The sequence below is a fragment of the Parambassis ranga genome, chromosome 6, assembly GCF_900634625.1.
Source record: "Parambassis ranga chromosome 6, fParRan2.1, whole genome shotgun sequence".
Taxonomy (NCBI): domain Eukaryota; kingdom Metazoa; phylum Chordata; class Actinopteri; family Ambassidae; genus Parambassis; species Parambassis ranga.
Window position 1 is genome coordinate 3,743,019 of NC_041027.1, and position 18,052 is coordinate 3,761,070.

The 18,052-nt window shown below is 38.7% G+C and overlaps 2 protein-coding genes across 3 annotated transcripts; one reads left to right on the forward strand and one right to left on the reverse strand.

The window, feature by feature from the left end:
• Nucleotides 1-746: 746 nt before the first annotated feature.
• Nucleotides 747-10,489, reverse strand: ferry3 (FERRY endosomal RAB5 effector complex subunit 3). 2 transcript variants are annotated; one of them, XR_003670921.1, is made up of 15 exons: nt 10,354-10,489; nt 9,823-10,011; nt 9,399-9,544; nt 8,448-8,629; nt 7,950-8,049; nt 7,730-7,854; nt 6,288-6,394; nt 5,999-6,196; nt 5,736-5,864; nt 5,275-5,343; nt 4,973-5,175; nt 4,479-4,572; nt 3,170-3,227; nt 2,993-3,060; nt 1,952-1,964 (listed from the first exon to the last, which is right to left on the reverse strand). XR_003670921.1 is itself a non-coding variant. In XM_028408485.1 (14 exons), exons 2-14 carry the CDS (start codon nt 10,001-10,003, stop codon nt 1,872-1,874), a joined length of 1,659 nt encoding a protein of 552 aa, XP_028264286.1. In that variant the 5' UTR covers nt 10,004-10,011; nt 10,354-10,489; the 3' UTR covers nt 747-1,871. The 2 variants fall into 2 exon arrangements, 1 of the variants encoding a protein (XP_028264286.1); XM_028408485.1 differs by lacking the exon at nt 4,479-4,572 and having other exon boundaries at nt 747-1,964.
• Nucleotides 10,490-11,218: 729 nt separating this feature from the next.
• Nucleotides 11,219-17,865, forward strand: e2f4 (E2F transcription factor 4). The gene is made up of 11 exons (XM_028408785.1): nt 11,219-11,621; nt 13,256-13,365; nt 13,993-14,154; nt 14,341-14,384; nt 14,490-14,554; nt 14,641-14,820; nt 15,037-15,118; nt 15,304-15,450; nt 15,670-15,717; nt 15,881-15,925; nt 16,101-17,865. The coding sequence occupies exons 1-11, from the start codon at nt 11,457-11,459 to the stop codon at nt 16,214-16,216; spliced, it is 1,164 nt and encodes a 387-aa protein (XP_028264586.1). The 5' UTR covers nt 11,219-11,456; the 3' UTR covers nt 16,217-17,865.
• The last annotated feature ends 187 nt before the right edge of the window (nt 17,866-18,052 follow it).

Here is an 18,052-nt window from a genome sequence, read left to right on the forward strand (position 1 = left end):
AAGTGACAGAAACCAATCCACATAACTGTAGCAAGACTAGAATGACATGGTACAAGTGTGAATAAGTGCACCTGAAAGAACTGTTTTACATGTTGGTCTATACACGGGTGAATGTAAGCAAGCATTTTTATTACAAATTGAACTGAAAGCATATGAAAGCATTTATATATGAATTAATGCTTTTATTTTTCTGATGAAATTCATAATTCTTTTCTTGCCTGTACAACACTGTGAGAGGACAGATCAGTGGACTCTCAGGCATCTGCACTCTCTGTTCACAGAAACCCAACACTCCAGGCCACTGAGACCAATCCTGAGAATGCCAAACACTCAGCAGTACATATTCTTACAATTTTGTGGGTTCTCAGCATGGCAGTGTGATATAAACAGTTGCAGGTTTCAACATGAAGCTATTAAGAAATCCCATAACACTCTCAGGCCATTTTGTTTATTGCTACACTTTGATTGCTGTGCTGTCAGCTCTTTTAATCAGCCTAATACCACTACTGAATGTGGCTGTGGTGAACTTTCTGACAGCTGAATTGATTGTTTGACATGTTTCGCAGGCCACCATTAGATGTGCAGGAATGTAATACCAATGAATGACATGGATTTTTAACTTCAGAGAGATTATGTGCCTGCGTATAACCAATCAGCAGTAAATAAAACCCTGAACCAAATGCATCACAGTGTTGGCACTCTGGTGGTAAAACACATAATCGTTGAAAAATGCATAACTCTAAAAATATATTTCACATTAGAGTGTTGAGTTTATTTATTTTTTATTAAAACATAAAAATGTAAACATACAAAGTAAATATACAGAACATGACATGACAACTCGCTGTACTTTCAGTGCACTTTTGCCTTGTTCACATTAAAATGGCTTAAGATGGATTCCAAACCAGCTGCAGACCCTCATTAAAACTTTATCTCTTTTAATAATGTAAGTAATGTAAATGGCTGTTATCAAGCTTTCACATCTTCGTCTTTAGGAACAGTGCCATCTGCTGTTATGCAGGTAGAGGGAAGGGACCATACATTTGCCCACGCACTCACACAAAGTGTGATTCTTGCTACACCTCTGCAATGCAGTATAAAAATCACCTGCACACAGCTTATTTGAGCAGCAGTGTAATTCATCTTTAGGCCCAAAAAAGCCAAGTACATGTCACTTCTATCTGGAAGACCCAACCCATGAGCCTGCTAAATTTCATATATGCATACATGGTTTTTAAAAGAAGTTAAGAGGCACTGTATGATAGTACTAATATACTGTATACAGTAGTTAGTGTATGCCTGAAGAATATGGAGATGCCACCTCAGGTTGGAGAAGCATCAGAAGTACAAGCACAAAAGCTAAGCTGGCAAAAAAGACACCCACCATCTACTGAGGTTAACATGAATCATCATAGAACTCCAATTCAAAGCACTTAAACTATATATTTCATTTCTAAGGTTATGTGTGACAAAACAATAAAAAAAAAGTCCCATTTAATGAGGCGGCAGCCTGCAGTTGATATATTTGTTGGATCTCACTTTACTTGAGTAAACAAAACCATATTTTCACATTTACTTTTATCTGTTTCACTGTCCACATTTTCACTAAATTCCAAGTTTGCTGCAGCATTAACATGCACAAAGCCACAGATTATATCTTTGGAAAAAAATAAGAAAAAAAAACAGTATGTGCATTTACAGTGCTGGTGGCTGATGCCATAAAACTGTCACCAGAGCTGCATCTTGGAGACTTAAAATGATAATTGCAGTAGCTGTTTTGGTGAGCCACTTAATCCAGTTCATCCAGAAGTACCTCAGTGTGTTTGGATTTGGAAGGTGCAGTAAGAACAAAGGTGCCGCATGTGTTCCCATCAGTGCTTTGAAGTTAGAGTTAGGGTAGAGGAGACACGGAAGATCTGAGGCAGCATGTTGCTCAACTGGTAGAACATCTCCTCGGATATTGTCTGGAAATACAAAGTGGCACAAAGGGTTACTGAGGAACAAGGGACTGAGATTTGTACAGCAGCATTTTAAAATAAACCACACAATCGTACACACAAGGAAAGGAAACCATTTAAACCAAGCTGCCCCTGTGATGTTCACAGGCTTCTTCTCCCCTAGCTCAGATGTTGAAATGATGTGAGCTCCGGCAGCTGGGACTTTAACAGGGAACATACCGTGTCACTCTCAGCATCGCCACCCGTCAAATAAGAATGTTAAGTAATCTTAAGGTAAACACACAGCGTATATTTAGACACAGAATTTCTTTGAGGTGTAGACAACAATGTTGTTTCGGCAGGTGCTATTTTGAATGGTGTCTGAGCATGTAGCTGACAGGAAGCCAATACAGTCAGGAGGCTTTTGATGCTGCTTGTTTTATCATCTTATCCTGTCAACATGAGATCATGCTATAGGCCCTCCTGCCTTCCAGACAAACCACAAAAGCTATAGGTATACAACATCCAGCTAAGCCCCAAAACAAGAAGAAGAAGAACAGCCTTGATTCATTCAGCGCCGAGGTTTGGAATCACTTTGAAAAGCTTTCAAAACCAGAATGTTTTTACTTTAAGTAACATGGGCTTATTTACATTACCTGAGACATTAGACCTGGATTTCCAAGAAAGCAAAAGTGATTACACCTCAGTGTTGGGAAGATACATTCTAACTCCACTGCTTACCGCACATTTATTTGATTGAGTCTCCCAGCTTTCTTATAACCCAGCAGTGTAAATAACAAAACCTAAAGCTCTATAATCTATGATTTATGGTGTGCTTTTCAAACAGTCGACTCTTCTCTGCCTACATTCAGAGGTATCCACTGCAAGGCCAGGTGTGCCTTTTGTGATGCTCTGGACATGTCAAGCCTTAGGTATACACTCCTTTTTGAAGTACCATAAAGCATTACTGGAAGTAAATCGCTCAAAGAAAAACCTTCACAGCTTACAATCTGAGCTGTAAATTGTGAAGCTAAAAATACACACTCTGATCTCACCTTTGGCACTAGAAACTGGACTGTACGTGATATACCTCCATCCCAGGAAGCCATTTCCATCATGAAGCCTGCAAATAAAACACATTTGGCAAAATCTTATACCTGTCAGTAGTTCTCAGTGATATGTAGCCGTTATGTATCTATCTGTCTGATTGTTTTTTGCAACTTCCAGGTTACCTTTGACACATTTGAATACCAGTTCTGCTCTTTTTAAACACCATGGTATGGTCATCTCCTACAGAGCACAGAGAATAGAAATATTAACAGGAGTTTGTTTTATTTATCCTTATGTTTATAGTTGCATTATAGCAGTACATTATTTAGAATTGTTAGCCGATAAACAAAATACCTCGGCAGGGACAGCACTCAAACTGAACAGAAGCTGAGTATTACACAGGTTTGCTTATGTAAGACATTAAAAGAGACAAGTCTTTTGTTAGATGAGCATGTCTGAACTCATCATGTCAAAATGTTAATGGATTAAAAGTGCTTCTTTTAATGACAAATATTTCCTGGGTATATCACTTGGCTTGGAGTGTATTTGGCTCCAGGCAGCACTTAGTGACCTCAGTATGTCGTCATCTCTGCAATCCACCTTTGCTCACAGGAAGGAGTGTCATTTTAAGCAGAGTCTCAGCTACACACATGCTCAGCCTTTCACCTACTGGGAAATGTGTTGCATCTACTCCAAGTCAACAAGCTGTGTACACTGTCTGGAGCCAGAGATGTCTGGGAGTCTCGTGTTTGGGCCCAGTGTTGACTGTGTCAGCTAGTGATCAACTTGCCATTGAGTTAAACTGAAAGCACCTGTTGTTCTACAAAACAGCTCTAAATGGAGAAACATGAAAATAACAGTTACAATTGGTGGAAAAAAGTTGTCAATTCCCTTGCCACAAAGTTTTATGTATAATAGTCATACTAAGCAATTCTTCTATGTCCCTTTTTCCTCTAAGGCCAAAGGCTCTCAACAACACCTAAAAATAAGAACAGGAGAAACAGCCCTGTTGTAATTTGTTTGTGGTCTGCAGATCATATAAACTATAGCCATTGTTTTAGGGCTAAAACACAAGAATAGGCCTCTCCAAACAGACAAACATCTTTTTAACGGGAAACACAAATGGAAAGTTTCAATGTGAAACCAGAGGCTATCAATTAAAGGTCCTCCGCTTCCTGAGGTTTCAAAACTTTGAAGACTTTAGTCATATAAACAAAACTCTTGATTAGACAAAAAACTGCACTGGGCTGTTATAGCATGAGAGAATTTACTTTCATTCTTATGGGGTCAGTTAATATATATAGTTGTTTTTTATTTTTTTCCAGCTTTAGATAATAAGCAAAAATAACCTGCTCTGACTAGATATAGATAGATATAGATATCTTTGACTAGATATTATTGTATGGTCTGCTGGATTTAGCAAATCAGACACTGAAGGCTTTCTCTGTAACTCTTTGGAAAAATGTGATCACAGACGGTTGCTGTACGTACACTTTATTGTTGTCATCAGATCTGTTGTTGACCTCAAAATGGTGGTAAGTTGTAGACTAAATTCACTTCCGGCATGTGACAAGCCAGATCATAGCTGAGGTTGCAAATGTTAGCAAAACAAGAAAGTCAGCAGGTTTTTGTGTTTTACACCAAAGTACCAGACCAAAAAAAGAAGAAAGCAAACATGGTTATTCCAACCTGAATTCAGTTGGCAGTTTCCCTTTTAGGGGCCACAGCTTTAAATCTAAAATAAGACTAAAATGTCACTACACCAAAGTGATCAACTTATTGAAGGAGATGTATGTGAGTCGTATGAGCCCTTTAGAATCTCAGTTATTGTAAAACCTGTTTTTTCTACCTTGAAGTTAATACAACCTTTTTTACAGCTCAAAAAAGGATTTCTCTAAACACTATGACGTTGAACAGTGCAGTTGTTTTTGTTGACTAATAAACACTTGAAAAGTTTAAAACATGAAAACATTCACAGCTCTTACCTCTGACATGTCATGGACCAGTAGCAGAGGGACGGTGACTGTGGTGATGTCATGTGTGCAGCAGACCTTCAGAATATTTCTCAACCCCATGATGGCCGGGTCCCGTGCTGTGATGTTCCCCGAGCGGACGTTGTCGTCCACACACAGATGAAAAATGACATGGACCTCTGACAGGTTGGAGTGTCGTGAAATATAGAACTCACCTAGAGGAGGCGCAGCAGGTGATTAGAGCTCATTGAAAAAAATACACGTTAAATAATTTGTGTCTCAAATGATCTGTTTAACACATATATAACTATTACCTGGTAAAAGATTAGAGGGATTTCTTTCAACATTTTTGTTTTTTTCATCACCTCCATTCCTGGACATGTCTGTGAGGATACAGAATAGCACTGTTAAACTAAATGTATGTGAAATCTTATAAATAAAAGCATGCAGGCTTTTGTAAGCTAGCAAGTATGTTTCAGCTCAGCTCTATGAACCACTTAACATATGGGGTGATAAGAATCTAGACAAAGTTTTCCGTCAACGCAGTAACCAGTGATGTAAAGTGTCTTCTATTTCCTGCCTCTTTAATCCCCCTCTCATATTGCCAGCATGTCAGTAAAATTCTCCAGTGCTGTGAAGAGCCTTGCAGTGTCAGCTTTTTGTACCATTTGTCGCACTCGGGTAAATAGATGTGCTTCAGTTCCTTTTTTTTTTAAAGACAGCCTGGATTTAGTTTGTAAATAGGTAAAGAAAGGCAAAAAAAATAAAAACTAACCAGGCTGGTCTTTCTGCTTGCTGCTCCGCTGAGCTCTGGCATAGAGCACCACCTGCTGTACCTCCTCCAACTGCTCCTCCAGACAGTGAAAGTGGAAGTCTGTACACTCCTTTGCCACAGTGGCAAAGTCTGAGGGTTAAAACAGGAATTAAGTGATGCATGAAAACTCCATTACACTGGACAGAAAACGACTGAATGGCCACATTAATTCATATGTAGAAACTAATAAGTATAAGGTGTATAGGGACTAACTTCTCCCTGACCTCTTTTGATGCCACTGTAGGAATTGACTCTGTTGTCAACTAGCAGTACCAGACCACAGAGGGAGGAGGAGTATAGTGAAAGGGCTGTCTGCAGCCGCCGCAGCTTTGCTCCACTGCTGCCGTGTCGTCTGTGTTTACAGAAATCCAGCACATCTGCTCGGACAAGTCTCAGGTTGTGCATTGTCTTCAGTTGCGCTCCTTGTCAAAGAAAAGAGCAAATACACAGATATTTTTTATATGTACTACACACAAGAAGGAATCATTTCAAAGCATGTCAGCAGTAACACACCAAGATGTATGGTGAAGCTCTCCTCCAGCAGAGGCTGCTCCTCAAACATCCTGGCAGAAGAATCTGCAGGCTCAGACAGCTGACTGGGCTGCACTTTTATCTCCTCACTGAAAATTATTCACATAAAGAAATCATTGAGATATCAATACACCGGTGAGGAGGTTCATCTCCAGCAAAAAGAAACAATTATGAATTGTTTCTGACATTTTCATATACAGTAATAAACAAATCAAAACACCAGCCTGATTTAAGTTGCAGTTTCTCTTTTCAAGCCTACAGCTTTAAGCAAAAATGCATATTTATAAAGTGTCCAGAGTGATGATGTAGAATGTTTTAAATTCCACCCACACATAGATAATGATATTCATCATTAAAAAAAAGAACAAATGCAGGATCAGCACATTGTCTGAGAAGAAAGAACATAAAGGTCCTGGTGGTGTCTACATGTAATGGAATATCCAATATATGCAGAGGAGTGAAATAAATGACTTTAAACCACAACCTTCTCGTGACCACTGTTAGAATTTTTCACTGCACATCCGACGATGCAAGTCATATCTGATACAGCAAAGCTGAGCTACAGTCAGACCAAAATGAGTTTTTGAACTCTTGCAATCGCTTCAATTTCTATGTAAATGTAGCCTCTACTTCAAAATTGATAGCATGCATGTTTTGTTTTGGATTAAATGTGCAGCTGTTGAGATTGCTCTGTAAATGTCAGTTTGTCCTCCAGCAAAGGCCCAGATGGATAACAGCTTTCAAGTAATGAGTTCCATGTCTTTATTTCTTGTTGCCGTTAGAGTCTGCCACCCAGTCTGATTTTTTTTTTTACTGTTATTCAACTTGCTATAGCAGTTTCATGGTCAACAGACATGAATTTTAATTATTATTATTATTATTTTAATAATATTATGCTGGACTACACAAGGCCATACACCCTGTGTAATTCACTATAGACTGTTTATAGAAACTAGAGTAGCCCTGTTTTGTGGAGGTTTCTGTAATGAATGTGAGTTCTTATGAAGATGCAATGCTAAAGAGCAAGAATCTTGTAGCTCTAGCTTTGTCTCCTACCCCTCATTGCAGTGGAAAAATACAGCTTTGTCTTTTACACTTAGTTGCAGAGACTAGTGTAAAAGGAAAAAAAAATAAGCACTTCACTCAGGAAGCCACATAAAGGGTGATATCTTTGACAAAATGTGCTCTGCACACCAAAGCAGGACTAAAAACTATACATACCGATTTATCTTCATATCATCTACAACTTGAGAGTGTGTGTGTGTTACTGTGACAAATGTGAAAAGGCCTGCCTAACTTGCTATAGCATAAGGCTAAACATCAAATATGTAAACCAAAAACAAAGGTTGCAGGTCATTACATACGAAGAGACACAACACTGTAACAGAAGTTGTATGCACACACATACGTGCAGAGAAACTCACTTAATTTTGCTGCTATTGTTGGACTTCTGCAGGTCCTGGTGCAGTTTGATGACCCATTCTTGATACTCCTGCTTTTGAATGGCAGTCACTTGCTTCAGTTCATTGGCCCACTTATTCTCCAGGACCTTTTTTAAAGAAATCAAATGAGGATCTTTTGAAAATATTACAGGAAAATGAACTCACTAAATATCCTGAAATGTCTGCAGCTGATTCTCCTTACCTGCTGTGCATCAAAGTGTTGAGAGGCAACTGTATTTACATCCTGGTCACTCAAAGTATTCCCCAGCTCATGCATCACTTTGTCCATTTCTGTTGCTTGTCTACGAGACAGAACGAAACTGATTTAATTAAAAAGACAGAAAAATGAAATATTCAATGCTCTGAGCTTTTGGGTGTAAAAACAATCAATGCATTGGCAGGAAACTAAGGCAAAAAATAAGCCAATTTAAGAAAATAACTCAATGACCTAGGGTTAGATACAAGTGTATCCAAACAAAGACAAAGTAGAAATGTATATATATTCATTTCTTCAAGAAATATTTACAATTTAATGGTAAAAATCTCAAAATTATTGGTGTTTGCACTGTGTAAAAGAGGGGCGTGATAAATTACCAAATCCAAAGCTTTCAAGGCAGCAGAAAATTGACAATAAGCAAGGACATATGGGCAAAGAAGGAAAATCAAGCCCTGATACAGGGCATTCATCCTTAACACAAACCTCTCCTGTAATTTCTTTATCTCCATGTCTCTCTCGCTGATAAGCTCAGAGATGCTAACAAAATAGTTGTGCTCCAGGTTGAGGAGTGTATCTGAGGCAGGGGAATGAATCAGCTCATGATAAACATCTGCAAAGTCTTCATCCCAACTGGGCTCTTCTGGCCGTGCATGCTCCAGCGTAGTCTGAAACAATAGCAAAGAAGGAAAACGATCTAATTTCAAAATGGCGACTTCACTGAGCTAAAGCAGCTACTACGGCAACAAAAACTCTCATGGTAAGTGATAATATGTCGCACATGGTGGCGGTAACGCATGATAAAAGATATGCTGACATTTGTTAGAAAGAGTGAGAACTATATGAAGTGTAAGACGAACTGAAGTGTCAACACAGCTTCTGTGTCATGCTGTGCTCAACATACTATGTCAGTTGATGTGCCGCATCCAAAATTAGAAAAGCAACAGAAGAGTATTCGGAATTTGAAACTCCTCTATTAATATGGACCCAGGAATCTTTAAGCCACAAACCATGATGGACACTGGAAAGCTTCCATGTGTATTTCTGTGTGACTGCAGGAAATTTTTACATTACATTTTAAAAATGTCTAAGAGCAGTACACAGTCCTTTAAATGCCTTGGCAAGTGTCAGCAGAATGGACACTGCTAAAGTTTTAGGTTTAACCTCTTGCAAAAAAAAAGGTTAAACACAGTTTGATGTAAATAAAAGGTCAATTATCAACCACAGGGCATCAAACAATTAGACTCTAAAACTAAAAAACCTGCTTCTGGATACTTTCTTTCCCTCCATTCTGACTTTAAAAGACTCCCCAAACATTAGACTTTAGCCTAAAACTACAACTTAGTGCTGTGGTACATGCAAGAGCTTGTGCCATAAGGAGCTTGAAACCCTGAAATTATTTTTTATGTGCAATAACAAACCAAAGTGTGTCATCACCTCCACATAAGATCTGGTCCATGCATTAGTGAGTTGGTTTACATCAACATCTCCTGTTGTGAGTCTCTGCAGGGCCAGCTCCGCCTCTCTGTCATAATCCAGAATGGTCTCTTTCTCAATGAAATTGGAAAGTGAAGTCTTAAGCTCTGCAGGAACACATGGACACAAAGCAACAACAATGTACGTATTTTTCACAAGCCAAGCAGTACAGTGCAAAACAGTCCGGATGCATTCCATCTATGTGTTTGGTTTAATACTAACAACATGCAAGCTGAGAATGCTGCATCCTTCCAGAAAGACATGTGAACATACATTATTTCATATATCCCTTTCAAATCTCTATAACAACAATGATTAAGATTACACAACAATTAAACTGTTCTGACACATCCTAAAACGAATTTTCCAACAGCAACAATCTCACCGTTTTCTATGTAGCAGGGTATTTTATGTAGTAGCATCAGGCGTCCATGAAGGTCACTAATGTTCTCCTGTACAGGGAAGTGCAGGGGCACTTTAAGAACACAATTGTGTTTCCCTACCCTAAACTCAAAAACAAACTCCTTCTCAGCAGTACTATTTGCTTTGGCTTTGTTCTTCTTCATGGTTCCAGCTGGAAAATACAAAGCAATTGTAAGACATCAAAAGACACCATCACCTTCTCATCCTCATGTCATAATTGTAGAACACCACATTATCATGAATAAATGTCCCTTAACTAAATTGGAGAATCTGTCTTTTATTTGCTACAATCGTTATGTTTGAGTCAACAGCTAAATGTCAGTTTATCATAAATCTACTATTAGCTCAACGTCAGCTAGCAAGAAGGCTAAGCAATATACAAAGCTAGAAATTATTTTAATAAAAGTATCCCTCTGCTTTGACTAAGTCTAGCTGGCCAAAACGTTTTAAATTACTTTGGTGAACACAAAGTCTCTCTAAGAGACACATTTACCTGGGTATGAATAAATGCAGCAATATTATTTCCTGTTGCAGGGGCAGCGGACCTGTTTGGTTCAATCAGCTGACTGCTGCCGACTGTAGCAGTGTGACGGCAAAAGCACTTTCAATAGAGGCTTGGCTGTTCTTCTTTTATCTTTTATTGTGAGAGAAAAAAACATTAAAATGGGTAAAACTTCAACAAACCCCCTGTTTCATTACATATTTATTGTATTTGGAATTTTCTTGTAGTGTACAAAGCAGGTTTACACAGCTACGAATCAGTTCATCCTAAAGCTAAAATGCATCAGAGCGTTGTTCCTTGTGCACTATCTCCCCCTGCTGGTCAAATATTGTTGTTGTTTTATGGTTTATAAATGTTTAAAAAACTACCAACTAGTTTTTACTACTACTACATGTAAAATATTCTATTATGATATTAATAATGTTTCAAATGCACGATCATTAATTTGTCTTGTTGTCAAGATAGTTTTTGTCATTTATAGTTATTATTATAACACATTTTTATTAGACACGCATGGAGTTTGACAGTCTGGTTTTGAGATATTACTGTGCGCAAAATGCACGTACGCGCGCACATTTTAAAGGCGTGCGTGTGTTTTCTTCAAGTTTGAGTGATTGAGGGTAAGTGTACAAATATCCCTCCTGCCTGAATCCGTAAAATTCACTTTTTACGGCTCTAAAACCAAACATTATGTGATAGTTGCTCAAATATAAAATCTTTGACCAATTCAGGTACAAATGGTGAACTCAAAAATATACTGACTTTATTTTCTCCTCCTACCCAGTCTTGTTTCGTTACACGCTCTTGGTGTGGGTATTTGCAGACGCTCCCTCGGGCGCTTGAACCGTCCCGTCATACCTCGCGTGGCCAACGGCTCTCCGCTGAACGCTCGCTCATTGAATTACCATACTCAGCTTTGCTCAGCCCGATTTAGTGAATAATTTTGGGATTACCAAACTCTACCAGCTTGGTAAACACCACCACACTATACCTGGCCTTCGTTGTATTTGTCTACGGCGGAGGGCGTGCTTTCCTGGGCTCGCTGGCTGGATTTGGTCGGGGAGGCAGGGGAAGTACGGAGCTGGTCCCGAGTGATGATGGAGCTGGAGTCGGCCAGTAACCGAGGCGACTTGGGAGCTGTGGGAGACTCGCTGCAGCCACAGACCCCAAGCAGGCACGAGAAGAGCCTGGGACTGCTTACCACCAAGTTTGTGACTTTACTACAGGAAGCGAAGGATGGAGTACTGGATCTGAAAGCTGTGAGCATGCAGTCCCGAGTCTTTGTTGTTAGCTAGCACATGTCATTTTGAGCCTGCCTGCTGTCGTTATATTACATACACTTTCGCTAGCTTGGGTGTTAGCCTAGCCTAGCTGTGTGACAGGCTAATTTGAATGGATCGTGGCTCTTTGCTTTTGGCTTTGTAGTTTTAAGACGCAGCAGGTTACTTTCAGACTTAAAGTAAAAGCTATGACTTCTAGTTATCATGTTTCTTAATACTCACTCGAGTAAAAGCACAAATTGAACTTTAAGAACACCGGTCAACTTTTCAGACTGCCCCCTGCAGATTCAAAGTTGTTAAAAGTGGGTCAGCTTTTGTCGTTCCCCCTTTGAGCTAAGGCTACAGCACCGTCACACATGAACAGTTTGTTTCTTGATTGATAATGTCTTTGTCACTTAACGGCATGCATTCACTCGATTTGGTTTTAATTGGTACTCGGAAAGCACACATTTTAAACGGCAACGCATAGCGTTAGCTATGTTCCCCACCTCAGTTAAGGCCACCATCCGTGTTATCTACACAGCAGGTCATGTAGATAACTAGATGTACTCATACAAATGTATAATCGTACTTTTTTTGAGGAACCAGCTGGTGTCAGTAACATAAAGAAGATGATTAGAATAAATCGATCAATTCATATGCATTAGTTAGTGCTACTAATGCCTACTGACCATTTAAGTTTTGTAATAAAGTTTTGAAAATTGGATTACATTCGATTTTTAGTCATACCAGAATTAAACGCTTGTTAAATTTGAATATAAATAGAAACTTGTCAACAAACATTGCCATCCTGTTTGTTTTTTTTAGACCATCCCAATGAACCAGATGGCTGCTTGACCAGCCAAGCATTGCTTTGTATAGTACAACAGTTTCTTTTTCACACAGGCCTCAATGACTTGGCGGACAGATTGGCTTTTTAACTCTTGACACTCAATGGTTGGACTGTGCTTGACTGATAATAAAATACCAGACATTCACATTTTTTTTCCACAGTCTTTCCCCTGTCATACAGTCTACATTTCTTTCAATTAAACTAGCATACTTTGAGTGATCATCACATTAACTCCCTGTAGAGTTGACCGCTGTGTCCGACACAGAAAAAGACCAATTCTAAGATGAAAGGCTTAATACAACATCAGTATACATCAGTATAGTTATTTCTTAGATGCTTCAGTAAGAATCCTTGTTTTTGTCAGATTAGCTGCAAGAGAAATTTGTTTTGTTCCTCAAAATGGAAGTGTTGCTGTCTTTAAGTAACCACACCTTCTCTGAACTCAAGGTTTTTATATATGATATATTAAAATGAAGAATAATATGCACACTGAAAATTGCAATGGTTTATTAGCTATTCGTTAGCAGGTCCTTGAATCCAGCCTAGAATTATCAGCTCTTGCCATATGGTTATCATTAGCTTGTTCATCACCAAGCGGTTGGGACAGGAAGAATGTTTAAATGGCACTATAAATGCTGGTGAAACTTAGTATAGATTGTTGTCGGTAGGCACACGTTGGCACAGAGACAGCAGTTGCTCTTTGTGTGGATTTTGGCTACAAGTATGCTATAAGAAATGCCTCATCTCTTGTTTATTTCTTTTCATTTGTTCCATTGTTTAGGCAGCAGATACGTTAGCAGTGCGGCAGAAACGACGTATCTATGATATCACTAACGTGCTGGAAGGAATTGGACTTATAGAGAAGAAGTCCAAGAACAGTATTCAATGGAAGTAAGTCCACATTATTTTTTTTAAAATCAAAAGTACTTCTTTGAAGTTAAAAAGGATTGTGTTCACTGTGCAAAAGAACTCTATGTCCCATCGTAACCTTCATTTACAGAGTAACCAAACAGCATTTAATTCATGTCATGTAGCGTGGACATTTTGTAGCTACTCGGATATAAATGATGAGCTGATTCATTTGAGGATCAGAACCTTTATTTTACTGCATGTTTCCAATAGTCTCATATCTGTGTGTACCTATGTCACAGCAGTAGAAAAATGACTGTTAAACAGAACAGTAAAGACAGATGAAACGAATCAGATTCTGTTTTTCATAGTACATGCTTATTCTGCCGGTTCTGAGTGTAGGTCTGTGTCTATTCTGTGCATATTTCAGAATGAATAAGCAAATGGCCAGAACACAAGAAAAGCACCTGTCTACAATGCTCTGGACAGCTGTACATATGTGTGCTGCAGCCGTGGAAACGTTGTTTTGATTTATAATTTTGATTAAGCTGAAAGTTAATCTACATAGCTGATAATAAAACACAGTGTCCATGACAATCAGCATCAGTGTCTGAAGCTGTTTTATTGGGCAATGTCTTTACATGGCTGTGTGTTGCCTTTGTGTTTTAGGGGTGTAGGTCCGGGCTGCAACACCAGGGAGATAGCTGATAAGCTGATTGATCTGAAGGCTGAGCTAGATGATCTGGCGCTCCGAGAACATGAGCTGGACCAGCAGAGAGTCTGGGTCCAACAAAGCATCAAGAATGTCACAGATGACTCCAACAACAGCCCATATCCTTCACTGCACTGTCTGCATGTTTATGTTTTAGATGTTTCTAAAAAACATACTTGTTGGAATGACTTTCCACTTAAAACCTCACACCCTGTCAGTTACATGTCCCTGTGTACAAGGATATACTCATGTTTATTGCTGAAATATGACTTGCTACTTGTCTAGAAACCTTAACTCGTGCATACTATGGCATATGTAAAACATGAAGACCTCTGTGGAGCTTTTAAAGGTAATTATAGTCTTATCTGCACAGTCCTAATACAGACATAACTTTTTCTGTGGCACATGTGTTGGCTGTCTTTTCACTCATCACTTCCCTGCCTTTCTCCTACAGGTGACACACTCCTAGCTATCCGTGCTCCCATAGGTACACAACTTGAGGTGCCCATACCAGAAGCTGTAAGTTATTTGCATGCCCTCTTTATGCTTCTTAGATCTAACTACTGTTCATACCACATACTTAAAATGTGTCTATTTGTGCACAGGTCCTCAATGGGCAGAGAAAATACCAGATCCGTCTCAAGAGTTCATCTGGTCCCATTGAGGTTTTATTGGTCAACAAGGACCCCTCCAGTGCCTCTCCTGTTGTTTTGCCCGTCCCTCCTCCAGATGACGTCCTTCAGAACCTCCCAGCACCAACACCTAACTCCCAGCCTGCCTCACAGGTCCACATAGAAATCAGTTTTCTATATGTACTTGGAAAGACGTCTGTCATTAATTACACTACTAGTTTGGATCAGACTTATTCATCATTAATGTATTGTACTGTTGGTATTATCATCATATGGGAAAAAAACTTCTGATTTGTTTCTATTAAGGTTGATTTGTTGCACAAGGTCATGATTTTCCTCTTTTCTTACTATCACCACTTTATCCACCAGGTCCCCAAAACAACTCCATCCGCTCCCACAAAAGCAGCTCCTGCCACAACAACAGCTTCTTCAGCAAGTCACACAATGACTGGTAAGGATGAATAGAAGGGACCTAAAATAAATTGTCCAGCAGTAACACATGCGCATTAGGCCAAATCTCACTTTTTGTTATTGTTGTTATACAGCAAACCATTTGTGATGCTTACATTTTGATACAATACTGCTGACCAACATCATCTCAAAGTCACTGATTGTCTCATGCTTTACTTATGTCAGATGTCACAAGCACTACGCCACTGACCCCAACAACAGAAACTCCTGCTACAGTTACTCAGCAGTTACAGTCCTCTGCTTCTTTGGATGGATCTGCATCTTCTGCTGCCTCTGCACTCTTTGAACCGATTAAGTCGGATCCATCCGAATGTGAGTATTCATCTGTTTTTGGCCCTGTCTGTCACAACTGTTATTGTGTCACATTAAAATATGACACAAAGGCTTTTGTTTATAAGTGCTTATTTCCACAGATGTGCATTTAGTATTCAGTATTAACATTAATCTAGCTTAATGTCATGTAATCTCTACATATGTAATCGTCTACATTGTCTAACACAATTTTTTTGTCTGTGCATTTTTTTTCTATAGTGCTGGACTTTCCCAAAGAGCTTTCTGAAATGTTTGATCCAACGAAAGGTAAACATTTTATCTCTAAATTTTGTGACTTCATGGTTAAATTACATTGATTTTAATAATTTACTCAACTCTGTGTATCTCATATGAATTTGCTCTGAATCTATGTCTTCAGTGTCCTACAGACTTTGGGTATTAAAAAAATCTCTTTTTTTTCCCCCAACAGAGATCATGAGTGGAGACCTTTTAGAAGACCTGATGTCATCTGAAGGTATGTTTTTTTTTTTGTTTTTGTTTTTTTTTGTGTGCATACACTGTTAAGAAACCATATGACAATTACAGTGAAAAGTTAATTGTTTCATCATTGTTTGTCTAATGGATAGCTATAGAGAAATTGGCAACTGGGCTCACATATCTTCATGTCTGTCCCTCTCTCTGTCCCCCAGTTTTCTCGCCTCTCCTTCGCCTGTCCCCTCCCCCGAGTGATCATGACTACATATACAACCTGGATGAGACAGAAGGCCTGTGTGACCTCTTTGACGTTCCCATTCTAAACCTCTGACCCCTGAGACCTTCGAAAACAGTCGCCCAAATATGCTAATACACCCTCATAAGAGAGCCAGGAAAGCCAATATGATCTGACGAGTGTTTCTTGGCCACCTCTGCACTGATATGCTGAACTCCAGCTGAAATCAGTCAGACAGCAACTCATTAAACAGCCTCTTGAAGAAATACAGGCGAGAACAAAACATTTTACTTATTGCTTTTCCAAGGAAAAAAAGTAATTATATTTTTGGATTCTTGTATATTATAAGGCATTTTGTTTGTGTATCAGCTTTCCCACATGCTTGTGAGTGAATGTGTAGGCATACTACAGTATGCAAGTGTGTGTGTCTATGAGTGTTTTTGTATTGAACAATCTTTTATCTTGAGTCAGAAGTCTCCAGAAGAAAACAAAAACGAATACAAACCATCTTATCAGGTCATGGGTCATGGCAGACTAACAGAGTTCTCGCGTGACTGCATTGATTCCAAACGCAGCTGGTATAATATGAACTGTCCTCATGTACATAGAGAATATATATTTTGTATCACCAGCTCACAGACTATTATGAAATTATGAACTACATTGCAGAAAGAGCAATAGGTTGCAAATAAACAAGGCATTCAGTTTGATTCAGCTGCTTTGCTTGTAAGATGGAATTTCTTTTGATCAAATCTTTTACTGCTGAAATGATATGTATTAAATGGAGTAAGACACCTGGTGCAAAAACCTATTAACTTTGTGATGTAAAGAATTAAGGACCAAAAATAAAGGGATTGTAGATTCACAAACCTCACAACATCTCATAAAAATGTGCTCCTGGAAACACCACAGTGACAACATGACTACCTTGTAAATGAAGAGGTTTAATTATGAGACTTTTTTTTTTTTATTGCCACTTAGGACTATTGAAACCTGTTTTAACAGAACTGGTGTACATCAGAGGAATAGCTTCCCCCTTGTTCAAAATAAGTTATATGGCAGTTATCTTTTAATTGTAACAAATACCAAGTTTGCATGTAAAAGGACGTGTTGCATTTCTGATGTATTTTTTTTTTACCAATGCAGTAAATATAGGCACCGTCAAAAATATGATCTTTTGCTTGTTTTTGTATATGTGGCACAGATTAATATTTAGTAGTTTTTACTCTTTGTGGTAAAGTGGAAACACTGCTTTTTCTTTCTGAAATTGTTTCAACCCTAATCATTCTCTTTTTGGCAGGGGTCATGTGAGTCGCAAAGGATGAGTTAGTAGTTACCTTGTTTTAAGTATATCGTCATTATTCACCTTCTGTAAAAAATCTTTTGCGCTGGATGACGTATGTATTTATGTACAGTGTGTACTGTGTATATCCTTCTCTACCGCTTGTATAGAATAGCATTTATTTTTTATACCAGCTAGGAATATTATACAGGTTCATTGCAACTAATTTGGGGCTACACTTCAAAGTTTAAGAAATTCCTTGACAACACCTGCTTATCAAAGCATCTAGTCTTTGTTGCACTTTTTTTTACATCACTGTTGATGCACTGGTTTGCTGCTTGTTTTCTTTTCTGATCAGTAGCCAGCCATTGTGTTTGGACACACTGTGTTCTGGGCAGTCAGGGAGTTCAGCAGTAATGGATTTGCAGAATTGTGTTGGTGTGTAAGTCCTAAACTGTTTTTAACAGGCTCAGAAGTGATGGTTAAGATGTAGATGCAACAAATGAAACAAAATAAACACTTTGGTATTGGTTGCCTGTTCTCCTTGGTTACTGTTATGTTGCATTTCATGTACAAGTACACTGTCGAAACCTGATAAGGTTCACAGATATGAAAAGTACAGTTGAAGGAAGAAGATTCTGCGATTAGGG